We start from the raw sequence: 13,181 nt of genomic DNA on the forward strand, positions 1-13,181 counted from the left end.
TGTGCCTGGTGCCACCATGAGGTCTTTGGCTTTTATGACAACGGAACATTCTTTGACCGTACCATGCTAGGGAGGGATGGGATCCACCAGTCTAGAAGAGGCAAAAGAATCTTTGGCAGCAGGGTGGCCAACTTAGTGAGGCAGGCTTTAAACTGGAGGATTTGGCAGACAGAGTCCAAAGTGGGGACACTCACACCATTGCAGCCAACTGGGGAGTAAGTCAGGTCAACCAGAGCAGTGACAAATCTTCCTCAGCTGCCTCCCAAGATGTGAACCAGAAGACCAACCACCCCAAGCCTATGTATACCAACGCATGCAGCCTGGGGAACAAACAGAAGGAACTGGAGCTCTGTGCCCAGTCAGAAACTTATGATATCCTAGGAATAACTGAAACGTGGTGGGACAACTCGTATGACTGGAGGATTGCGATGGGTGACTATAGGCTGTTTCGTAAAGACAAGCAGGGGAGAAGAGGTGGAGGAGTCACACTCTGTTAAGGAGAACCTTGAATGTGTAGAATCCAACTATGGCAGTTGTGGAAACCCCATTGAATGCTTCAGGGTCAAGATCAGAGGGGTCATCTCCAAGGGGGATCTTACAGTAGGCATCTGCTACTGACCTCCAAACCAAGAAAATAAGGCCTACAAAGAAACATTTGGGTCACTTAAGCAAGCTTCGGGTCAACAGAACCTGGTTCTTATGGGTGACTTCAACTACCCAGACATTTGTTGAAAGAACAGTACAGGAACTCACACATCATCCGTGAAGTTCCTGGAAATGTGTAGAGGACTGCTTGCTCATACAAATGTTAGATGTGCCAGCCAGGAATGAGGCACTGCTGAACTTGCTGCTCACAAACCAAGAAAACCCACTTTGTAATATCTGGGTTAGCGATAGCCTTGACTGCAGTGATCACTATATTGTGGAGTTTGGGATCCTGCTGAACATGCTGAAGGTTTTAGATTTTATAATAGCAAACTTCAGCTTGCTCAGAGCTCAGTTGGGAGGGATTCCATGGGAAGCTTCTGTGGAGGATAAAGGAGCCAGCGAACGCTCTGAGTTTTTCAAGACTGCTCTCCTGGAAGCACAGAAACAGTTCATCCCCTTTAAAGGTAAGGGAAACAGGCAGAGGAAGAGACCTCTCTGGCTTAACTGCAAGCTTCTGAGTCTGCTCAACCAAAAGAGAAGTGCACCAGAGATGGAAAAGCGGAGGAATACCTGTTGAGAACTACAAGGGTGTGCAGAGATGCAGTTAGAAAAACAAAAGCTCAGCTCAAATTGAAATTGGCCAGAGATGTCAAAAATTACAAGGAAGGGTTCTTTAGATATGTAAACAACAAGCAGAAACAGAAGGAAAGTATTAGCCCACTGTTAAACAGGAGAAGTGAATCAGTCACCAACAATGCTGAAAAGGCAGAGGTTCTTAACACTTTATTCATCTCTGTCTTTGATGGCACTATTTGCCCCACGCCTTGGGAGCAAAAATCCAGGTCGATGCAAACACAGACTCACCATCAGTGAAGGAGGAGTTGGTATGTGGACTATTACAGGAGCTTGAGCCCTACAAATGGATGGGCCCTGACATTATCCACCCAAGGGTGTTGAGAGAGCTGGCTGACGTCATTGTGAGGCCACTCCATAATCTTTGAGAAGTCATGGAGATCGGGGGACACCCCAGAAGACTGGATGGAGGCTAATGTCACCCCCATCTACAAGAAGGGCTTAAAGGAGGATCCAGGAAATTATAGACCCATCAGTCTTACTTCAATCCCTGGGAAAGTTATGACCAAATCCTCCTGGGGGCTGTCACAAGTCACATGAAGCACGTGATTGGGAAAAGCCAGCACAGATTCACCAAGGGCAAATCGTTCTTGACAAACCTACGACAAAGTAACCTGCTTGGTTGATGTGGGGTGAGTGGTGGACATTGTCTACCTGGATTTCTCCAAAGCTTTCGATATGGTTCCCCACAACCTCCTCCTACAGAAACTGGTGCACTACAGTAGACAAGTGGTCTGTGGGTGGGTGGGGAACTGGCAGACAGGCTGCACCCAGAGGGTGGGGGTAAATAGCTCTTTTTCAGACTGGCAACCTGTCACAAGTGGGTTCCCCAGGGATCGATATTGGGCCCAATGCTGTTTAATATCTTCATAAGTGACTGGGATGATGGCATCAAGTGTACCCTGATGAAGCTTGCTGACAATACCAAACTGAGTGGGGAAGTGGACACTCTGGAAGGGAGAGCCACCCTGCAGGAAGACCTGGATAGGCTGGAAGAGTGGGATAACAAGAGCCTTATGGAGTTCAGCAAGGATAAGTGTAGGGTCTTGTACCTGGGAAAACACATTCAGGAGTGCAGCATAGGCTGGGATCTACCTGGCTGGGGAGCAGCTCTGTGGAAGGGGACCTGGGGGTCCTGGTGGAAAACAAGCTCAGTATGAGTGAAGAGTGTGCTGCTGTGGCAAAGAAAGCCCACAGCGTGCTGGGTTGCATCAACAAGGGCATCAGCAGAGATGATGAAGTCGTCATTATCCCACTCTACTCAGCGTTTGTCAGGCCACACCTGGAATACTGTGTTCAGCTTTGGTCCCTGCTATACAAAAAAGATGTGGGCAGGCTGGAGAGGGTCCAGAGCAGGGACACAAAGATGATCAAGGGACTGGGCAGCCTGTCATGTGAAGAAAGGTTGAGAGAATCGGGTTTGTTCAACCTTGAGATGAGAAAGCTTAGGGGTGACCTTGTCACCATGTTCCAGTATTTAAAGGGGGGGCTACAAAGGAGATGGAGACTCCCATTTTACAAGGAGTCACATGGAAAAGATGAGGGCTAATGGGTACAAGTTACTCCTGGGGAGGTTCTGATTGAACACAAGAGGAAAATTTTTCACAATGAGAACAATCAGCCACTGGAATAATCTCCCCAGGGAAGTGGTGGGTTCCCCAGCACTGGACAATTTTAATATTTAGCTGGACAAGGTGCTGGGCCATCTTGCCTAGACAGTGCTTTTGCCAAGAAAGGTTGGACCAGATGATCACTGAGGTCCCTTCCAACTTGGTATTCTATGATTCTGTGATCTCTGAGAATGCAGACAATATAAATTATATATAAAATACTACAGGGAGGAAATTCATGGATGTCACAGTTGTAGAGGCCACTTGAAGTCCTAAATTCTACCAATTGTTTCATGTTTACACTTCTCACATTGTGGTTGTTCCTTCTGTCTGTTCTCTGGAGAGAGTTAAGGGCCTCTTCCTTATGAAGTACTGCACTGAAAGAGAAAGGCAGTTTGGAGGCTCTCATCTACCCCTGGCATGTTCACCAGGCTGGTTTTGCTTAGTCTTACTTATTATGCCTCCTTTCTCTTTTTCTGTGAATGAAGTGCAGAACCCTAAATTGCTTCTTCCTATTGAAATTTTTTGTACAGAACTATATTAACAAATTTTCCAAGAGTCTGTAAGCAACAGGAGTTGTGATCCAAAGCATTCCTGTGAATTCTGCACGTTTATTACCCAGTATACGTAGTGGTAAGCAGTCAGTTTTTCATGCTCATCTAAGGGCAGAATTTGGACCAAAGGGTTGAAAATATGCTGCAGACACTGTTTAAATAGTTGGGAAGCAAGAGCATAACATCGATGCTATTAAAGAATGATGTCTTTTGGCAGGCGGTCGAACCCTGCAGATTCTAAATGCACGGGAGGACAACGCTGGAAGATACACCTGTATAGCCACGAATGAGGCTGGAGAGACTTTGAAACACTATGAAGTGAAAGTCTACAGTAAGGAAATACTAGTGTGTTGTTTGGTGGTTTTGGGTTGTTTTGGTTTTTTTTTTTTTCATTCTTCTGTGTTTTCCCTTTGTAGTGTTACCTGTCCAGGTAAACAGAAGGATTTGTGCTAGTGGCTCTGTTTAGCAAACATCTGCATTAGCTCAGGCATTGCTTGAGGAAAGATACTGGAAAAGTTTGCTGGTGCAACTGTTACAAATGTTGCTGTTGTGCTAAAAGTCTTTGTACTGCCCATTTAAGAAGATATTTAAGAAACGTTGAACTCCAGTTTGTTCTGAAATGCTTTCTTGGGAATGATTTTCAAATCAGATGAGTGCAGCACAATGGGAGATGTGAGCAGAGAATCTCATGAGCAAAGAAACTATTTTAGAAGAAAAGTGGGGGAAGGGACCCATAACATCTAATGGGAAACTTTCTTGAGTAAGGTAAAGCAGGAGGATACTATTTTTATATCCTTCCATAAAATACCACATGCACAAAAGCCTTCTCCTTCAAGGCTTCCTGTCAGCACATTGTCCCTTGAGCATCTGTGCCTAATCCTCTATTTTAGTGCTCAATCTCTTCATTATGGGCTCATTCAAGCATGATTTTTAATCTTTTTTTTTTTCATTTTTATTTCCTAGTCTGAACTGGAGTTTGGTTTGCTCCCTCACAGTAACCATGCTGTTATTTTAATTACACTAAGTCCCTAATGAGCCCCACTGGATTCAGAATAATGAGAAGATGACAAAAGAGTTCATTATTGAAGTATGGCTATGTAGCAACATTAAGCCCCCCACCCTCAGATGTCATTTCAACTCTCAGTTATTATGGTATTGTAAGCATTAGGGAGAATTTAAAATGTCTTATTGAAAAAAGAACGGAAAATGCTTTGAAAGCATTTAAAATAATTTAAAAGATGTTAGGAGACCGAGGTGGGGGGGTAGCTTAAGAATTTTGAAATGTTCTGTTTTCATTCTGATTCAGAAGGAAACAGGATTTTGCAACACTGGGATTTCAATGGAATGGAAACGTTGAGTTTTGACCAGCTAATCTGAGTGTGGACTTCAGTTCGAACACATGTTTCTGAGAATATTAGTTTCCATTCAAATACTTTTTAATGACTGCAGTGCACTAAACTTTATAGAATTCAAGCCAAACGTATAATGAAGTGCTAAAGCTAGGTAAGGCTATTGCTAGGTTTGCATGTGTAAAACTGTTGAACAGTTTTATATGTTTTTATACATAATACATATACTAAAAATAGTGTAAAATACACAGATATATATTTATTTTATATATATAAAAATAAAAATTCAGCTAAGGAAAAGAGACAGATTATAGGGGGAATGCACTTGCTTTCCCTGAAGTTATCATCAAAGTTTTCCCTTTGTCCATTTAATTTTGAAATGCTACATAAGACAAAGTCATGAAAGTCCCTCTCTCTCCCTTTGTTTTTGTGCAGTTCCACCCACCATTAACAAAGGGGATATCTCAGGGATGGGTGTCTCTGCTAAAGAAGTGAAGATCAAAGTAAACCACAGCCTTACCCTGGAGTGTGAAGCTCACGCCATTCCTGCTGCTGCCATCAGCTGGTACAAGGATGGACAGGCCAGTCACAAACTTAATTCCTTCTAATGGGTGGATTTCATACAGAAACAACTGTGTATTTTTGCTTTCACTGTTAATGAACATTCGTGCAGCGTAACAGGCTCACTTGCAGTGCTGAAGTCAGCAGGCAGTCATCTTCCCACCATCCTGCTGGCAGGATCACCCCGCGCATGTCTTAGGATGTTTGCTGTTGGCCAGACCTCTGCAAATTGACACGTTTGCTTTTTAGTGGGTGCTTGGCAGTGCCACTGAGACACGGCGTTTCCAGGGCCTGCCACTGGCCTGTGCTTTAAAGGGGGAGAGCCCTGCCTAGTGGTAGCATCCCATGGTATGACCACGTGTCCCTTTGCCATTGTGTAAAGTCCCCAAAGGCCCTGTTACAGAAGGGCCCCCTGCTTGGTTCCTCTAAGTGCTGCCTCTGCAGAAGTTGCAGAGAGCCTCCCGCTTGGTTCTGGCAGAGCTCACAAAGCCACAAAAGCATCTGGATTCTTGGCAAGGGGGAACGAGGTGTGGTTCCTGCCACACACAGTCTTCACAGCAGCATCGGTCTGGAGGGGAAGCAGTTTGGAAGGGCAGTGCCACAGAATTGTACTGATGTGCAGTCTGCTGGAGGCTGGCTATTAATAAAAAAGAAACAGTGCAACTCTTCGGTATGAAAGGAGAATATAATCTCTTGTTTTAGCTGTTGTTGGTAGGGCACTTAGGTGGCAGACTGCTGCACCTCTGCAGCTGGGCCAGCCCTTGCTGGCTTTCCGGAGCATGCAGAAACAGCCTGGAGTCACAGGAGAGACTCTGTGTACACCATCCATCTGTTTCAAGCATATACTGTAATTCTAGGATCTCCTGGGTGTACTGATTACACTGCCAATGAAAAATGATGTTGGGGAGAGTGGAGACATCCCCAAAGACAGTAGCTGTAAGCAGTTTGCTACCACTGTCAGAGCAGCAGCTGCTTCTTCGGTTGCCCCTGGGTAAATGGCTTTCACTCACATCCATGAACTAAATTAATTGTCCCTTGCAGGCCAGGAGTTCAGTGCTGACTCCCTAATCTGTTCCATTTTCATTACTGAGAGATACAGGTTGTATTAGTGCAGTCCCTACTATCAGGTGTGACATAAATTCTAGGGACAGTAGCATCTAATCCTTTGTATCTGCATCGCTGCTGCATCCATTTCACACCGTGTCTTTGCTGGGCAACAGATCCTAGTGGTTGTGTGGCTGGAGGGTGAGTTAGAGCTGTTCACCTTATAGAAAACTGATAGTTTTCTTTGTGTGGGTGTTTTGTCAGCTCATGGACTTGGCCAGTGAGTTCAGAGATTGAATCAGCCTGATTTTAATCAGATGTCACAAGAGCCTAATGGGGATGGCATTATCCCTTCAGCAGCAACTTCCAGCTGGGGTTAGGAGTGGTGTTAAACCACATCCTCTTAGGAGACCAGCTACCAAGATCAGAAAGGTGAAGATGCAGAGTTTCTGACAACCATCAGAAGAAAACTGTCTCCAGAAACTTGGAGCTTGATCAAGTTTACTCAGGGCGGAAAAGGTTTTGGTCTGAGGGAAAGGAGGAGCAGGTGAGAGGAGAGCTGGGCTGCACTACCTGTGGCCAAGGCTGCCATCCCAGGAGCACCTGGCGTAGGACTGTGTCCCAAGCAGTGACCCTCAGTGATGTGGTGTCCTAAACAACTGCTTTCTTTGCATAGATTGGAAGTGGGCCTTACTGGAAGCATTAAGAAAAATCAAAGGATCTTCTGTTAGTAGTGGTATCAAAGCAGAGGAAATACTGAACCCAAAATATGCTCTGACTCCCAGTGTACTGCCTTAGGAAGGATTTTGAAACAACCTGAATTTGACCAAAAAAGAGATGATGACATATTGCTTCCACAAATATGGCTATTTCTAGTGTACATTTTGCCAAGTATGAATTTCCATGTGAAATTACATTACAGCCACTTAAACCAGATGATCACGTCATCATCCAAGCTAGTGGCCGTACTCTGCAGATTAAGGAGGCTCAAGTATCAGACACCGGTCGTTACACTTGTCTGGCCTCCAACATTGCTGGAGAGGATGAAGTGGAATTTGACGTAAATATACAAGGTAAACAGAGTTCTGATAATAAATTTCTTCTGGTAGCCTCCTTTTCTAATGTTCTGGGATGTTGGAATTCTTTATAAATTTCTATGCTTTACACCTGCTTGGTCTAACTCAATGCTTCTGTGTTTTGTGTGATTTTTGTTTCATGTATATTTTGCTCATCTTTAAGAAATACAGTATTCAATTATTCTTTCATATTTGGTGATATGCAGTGTTTCTGAAGTCAGTGGACTGACATAGTAACTCTGATCTTCCTCTAAACGACATGAAAAAGTTTTAATTTAGCTTAACCTAAGATGTCGTATTTTATTTATCTGTATTGACTAGTACTCAGAGACCCCAGGCATAAGCATTTTGTTGGCCTACACACTGTGTGTAAATACAAAAAAACAATCATCAGTAATTTCTGAAAATTTAGACAAAATTAGAACTTGAGTGAGACCAGATAGCTTACTGTTTAAGTATTATTGCTGATTAATACCCTCTCTGTGTTTTGTTATCAGGTCTTATATGGTTATTTAATAGTCTTAAGAAAATATTCAGTAGATTGAAAAGAACTGAATTATCCTGGGTAGTTTAAATTGAGGGAGGTGCTAATTTAATACACTTAATTTTTACTGTTGCTATTTAACAATTAAAGTATCTTTTCATTTCTTGACTTTAAAACTGTCTTTTTCTGCTGTAAAGTTCAAACGTTTTCCCCCTCCTCGGTTGTAGTTCCTCCTAGTTTCCAAAAGCCTTACAAGGAATGGGAAGCTGGTAACACGGTAGATGCAGGAAGAGGTGGAGAAAGTAGAGATGTGATTGTCAACAATCCCCTTTCACTGTACTGCGAGACCAATGCTGTTCCTCCTCCAGTTCTTACGTGGTATAAAGATGGCTATCCTCTGAGCTCTAGTGATAAAGTACTGATATTACCAGGTGAGTGTTAAAATGTCACTCTGACCTTAAGAAATGGCATTAGTGTTAGTATTTGTGTAGTCATAACAAAGTTTTCCCTTTCAAAACACTGCTTTAATGTTCTTTTCAGACTTTCTTGACTGGAAATGGTTTCTCTCCAGTCCTTGGACTGAAGTTGCTTTCTTCTTTCATTTAAAAAGTAGTCTCTGAAGTGGTGTGAATGTGACCATTCAGCTTTCATATGATACGTTGAAAAATAAAATGCAACGATGATACCTTCTCTCTGATGTGTTCCTGATTTATTTCCTTTTAAGTTCTGCTTTGGCAAAATCATAATTGGAGTAGAAAAGCATCTGAACCAGGGAGTGAGGCATGGAAATAATGTTTCCAGCAGAAAAATGGCCATGAGCCCCTACTTAACCTCATATGGGAAAGAGGTGTTTGTAATGCTGAGAGTACAAAAAGGGAACTTTTCTGAGCAGAGGATGGCTTGGGGTGGCGTGTGTAAAGGGCAGTGGTGGGCATAATGTCTTTTTGTCTACCTATGGCTCAGCTGTTGAGAGACCCCAATGACAACAGCTCCTCAAATGTATTCCTAGTATGTCCTTTCTTTCTGAAACTATTTCTGTGCTTTAAATGAGGAATAGGGTCAAGAGTACCTATAAGCTTCAGCAGTCAATTTTTTCGGTTTGGAACAGTTTTACCAGAATATTCTGTGCTTATGTATTTCCTTTTGCCTATTAGTTCTCTGTCCCCTTGCTGAGAAATATTTCTATTTTTGATTGAAGAATAATGTCTGGCTGCATACTGCTGAAGAAATGTTATTCCTTTATGTGGAATTAATTACTCTTTTCTAACATTTCAGTATGAGCATTGCTGAATTCCAAGTATCTGCCAGTAGAAAAAGTAGCTAGGAAATAGAAGTCTTTAGTTACTTATAATTCAGAGCAAATGCTGACCATTCATAAATTTGCTTGCTCAGGTCTCTAGTGAAATGTGGTGTGGAAGTGATGGATGCTGCATTTAAATCTTGAATGCCTTTTCCTTCCAGGAGGCCGTGTGTTGCAGATTCCACGGGCACAGGCTGAAGATGCCGGGAGATACATGTGTGTGGCAGTAAACGAAGCTGGAGAGGATTCCATTCATTACGATGTCCGAGTGCTCTGTGAGCTTTCCTGCTTTGCTTTTTCCTTTTAATGACAAGAAAAGAGTTCTGTGGAAAATAATGAAGTGTTATAGTTCAGGTTTACTTATTTTTTTAAAGTTTGTAAATTCTGCATATTTGTAAACTATGAAATTAATGTGTTTATGTAGGTGCTAGAGTTTTGTAGAAGTATAGAGAAGTGTGCATGAAAATAGCGTTAATATTGTTAGTTCAGTATGTTTTTAGGTTATTGTTATAGGAACTCAATTGCATTACCCCTATCACACTTCACCAGAAAGAAAAGTATATGTAGAAATCCAAGTTTTACCTTGGTATCTCTTGTTCCCTACCCAGTTTCCAGTTCAAAATTCCAACCTACGAGACTTTTCTCTCTCCTTACTTTGGTCATCATTTTCTAAAATACCTGCAAAACTCCCAAAGGCTTAAGGGAATTGATGATTTACATCAACAGTTGAATGCCTGCAGAGTCCATTTTGTGTGATCTGTTTACAACCATTGCACAGAAAGCTTTTCTGTGCTGCTTGCATGGTCTGTTGATGTACTCAGGGTTTTCACCTTGGGAAACACTTATTTCTTTACCTCTTATTTCTGTATCTGTCACTGAAAGCACTGATTTATTGTTAGGAAGGGGTCCTGCCTTGGAAATCCTCTTTTGTTCTGACAGCAAAGAACATGATGGACTAACTAGAAAATGAGTTTTCATCTCTTCTTTATGGCAGCTGTGACCAAGCGTAAACAACAGAAACCCCTGGGAGGTACTGAGTCACAGTATTCTTATCACGCTTTGCTCTTTTGTAGTACCACCATCCATCAGTGGAGCTGATGGTGATCTGCCTGAAGAAGTGACTGTGCTTGTAAACAAGGTTGCAGTGATGGACTGTGTTGCAAGTGGCAGCCCTTCTCCAAGTATTACCTGGCAAAAGGATGGCCACCTCCTAGCAGAAAATGACAAACACACATTTTTGTCCAATGGAAGGAGGTTACAGGTAGCTCTTAGTGAAAAACTGATTTTTAGCATTGCAAACACAAGCTGCCCATAAAGACAAAACTGTTTAGATTTACTGAGTACACAATTCTGAATTAATTTTTTTTTTCTACGAGGTGCTGCAGACCTAAGGATGAGTTGTCCCTTGTCCCTGTCCCTCAGCTGCTGCTTCTCCCTCCTGTATAGTTCCCTCAGTTGTGCTGACCCAGCTCTCTGTGGGGTCATGCTGTGAACAGCATCAGTAAAATCACTTGGCTTAAAATAATGTTGACTTTTGTGGAGTCAACCTGTCCAAGTTTCCCTAACAGAATTTAATTATTGCAAAATACACGACTTTATTTTTAAAGAAAATAGCATATTCTGAAGAACTCACCCTTCCTATCAATGAATGAAATTGGATGAACCTATTAAAACAATTAGAGAGCTGAGCTTAATTCTCTTCATATTCTCTGATAGTAAGTTGTCTTATATATTAGCTCAACAACCATCTTTTTGTTTTTCTTTTTTTTTCCTCTTAGATTTTGAATTCCCGAATAACAGATACTGGCAGGTACGTCTGCATTGTGGAAAACATAGCTGGCAGCACCAAGAAGTATTTTAACCTAAATGTTCATGGTAAGTACAGTAATCCATAATTTTCCAATTGTCTTCTTTCAAAAGTTAGTTTAGCTTGAATGTGTTAATTTTAGCAGAGTGCTTGGGCACATGCTTAGCTTTATGCATGTAAGTTCTCTTATTGGGTGAAATGGAAATTCTGACATACCAAAAATCAAATATAAGTTTAAAGTACATTGACAACACATGGCTTTTGATACCACATGGCTTTAGCTCCTTATTTCTATTCCACATAGGTGGAAATTATTTCTGAGGGAGCCTTGTGTGGTGGCTGTGTGTGTACACTGTGTAGGGGTTGCTAAACCCTGAAATCATGAATTACAAATAGGTTGGATTATAGTCTGGTTTGATATGTTCATAAAATGCATTTTTCAAGAAAATTAATGATTAGAAAGCATTAAACAAAGACATACAGCACTGTAAAAGCCTACTTTTTAAAAACTTGCCCTTTAAGATTCCTTTCTGTTGTCTATGTTTTGTTATGGAGTTAGAATAGGGTTAAAATAAATTTTGGCCTAATAGAAATACAATCTAATAGAAAATACAAATTTTGGCCTAATAAAAATACAATCAAGAAACTAAGACATTTTCAATTATTTTAAAAAACAGTCTCTCCACCACCTTCCCTTATCTCTTCTGATAGCTTCAGAAAATCGGGGTATCTCTAATTAACATTTCAGCCTAACTTCCTCTCTTATTTCTGTCCACTCTTCATCCCACCACTTCCAGCTTTCCATTCTGAATTGAAGACCAAATAAGCATTATTCCCACAATTTCATCTGTACCATTACATTCGAAAACCTACCAAGGAGTACTGGCAGCTACATCTTTATCTGCTTTCACAGTACAATTTGGAGACTTATATCACAGTCTTCTATAACGATCAATATCCTTTTTCACATCCTTGTTAGCTAGCTAATCTTCTGTATTACATACTAGATAGAAAACAATGCTCTCTTCTCTCTCTTGCTTAAATATAGTACCAGCATCCCAGGAATCTGATGATTCAGGTTATTACATACAGAAGAAATAATTTTTTTTTCTCATTCACACATGCAGCAAATTTACTTACTAAATGAAACAAATTTATAGTGCTTTTTTCTACTCAGTAACACAGCCAAAAATTGTGTTGTCATGGGAAGAATTTGCCCTGGAGTCATTTTCTGAGAAGTTATTTTCTTTCAGTGGAGTCTATCTAGATTTCCTGATGTTTGAGTTTTGTTTTGAAATCAAAATATTTTGCTTTTCTCGACATTTGTGTTCTAATTTAAACTTCATGTCTTTAAAATATTTGTTTATAGTGTCTACAGTCTAATACTATTATTTTAAAAGAAATATTTGCATGAAGCTTCAGTTCTACCTTACCAGCATTACCAATTTAGGTCTATTATTCTCTAGGAATGCAGTTTCATTTGAAAAATTGGACTATAGCTGTTCAGGAAAGGACCACACAGGGTGAAGCACTGATGAAAATGCATTATCACTAAGCAGCATGATCTTTGTTTTGTCGGTGTCAAAAAAAGTTATTTTCCAGCATTTTTGTATGTTCCTAATGGAACTGCTTTCGTAAATTTAAGTAAAATGTTAAAGATGATGCTGTTTATTAAGTTAAAAAATTCACTACTTGTCTCAAAGGTGAGTAATAAAACTAAAATAAAGCCTTCTAAAACGCTGAAAATAAGCATCCAGTTTTAAAATCTCAACCTCTAATACATAATAAATAGGTAATTTTCACACTGGATACTAGAATTGAGCCCATTACTGCATCTGTATGCACAAATACATTTGTGTATGCAGATTACCTGTGGTGCATTTGTGAGTGCTTTGCACACGCAGTGGGAGCTGCTGAGTTTGAAATCTACCACTTGCACAGTTCAAGCAAAATTCATTAAAAGTTAGCTAGAATTGGCCCTCTATATTTAATTGGCCATTGTCTTGCACTGCCAATAATCACATCTGTGGGAAAGTAACTGTAAAAGTAAATAAATATAAATAACTATAAAATGTCATCAGATCAGAATTCATTTATTCTAGTGAACCATTTTAT

General features: G+C 40.9%; 1 protein-coding gene across 1 annotated transcript in view; it reads left to right on the top strand.

Moving 5' to 3' along the window:
* The window catches only part of HMCN1 (hemicentin 1), a 206,740-nt gene that overhangs the window by 142,310 nt on the left and 51,249 nt on the right, over window positions 1-13,181 (top strand). Inside the window, exons 51-57 of the mRNA XM_074877133.1 lie at window positions 3,663-3,776; window positions 5,230-5,375; window positions 7,322-7,472; window positions 8,187-8,390; window positions 9,421-9,534; window positions 10,333-10,520; window positions 11,038-11,134. Of these exons, the coding sequence (XP_074733234.1) occupies window positions 3,663-3,776; window positions 5,230-5,375; window positions 7,322-7,472; window positions 8,187-8,390; window positions 9,421-9,534; window positions 10,333-10,520; window positions 11,038-11,134 (1,014 nt within the window). The remainder of the gene's footprint in view (window positions 1-3,662; window positions 3,777-5,229; window positions 5,376-7,321; window positions 7,473-8,186; window positions 8,391-9,420; window positions 9,535-10,332; window positions 10,521-11,037; window positions 11,135-13,181) is intronic.

The sequence above is a fragment of the Strix uralensis genome, chromosome 8, assembly GCF_047716275.1.
Source record: "Strix uralensis isolate ZFMK-TIS-50842 chromosome 8, bStrUra1, whole genome shotgun sequence".
NCBI lineage: Eukaryota > Metazoa > Chordata > Aves > Strigiformes > Strigidae > Strix > Strix uralensis.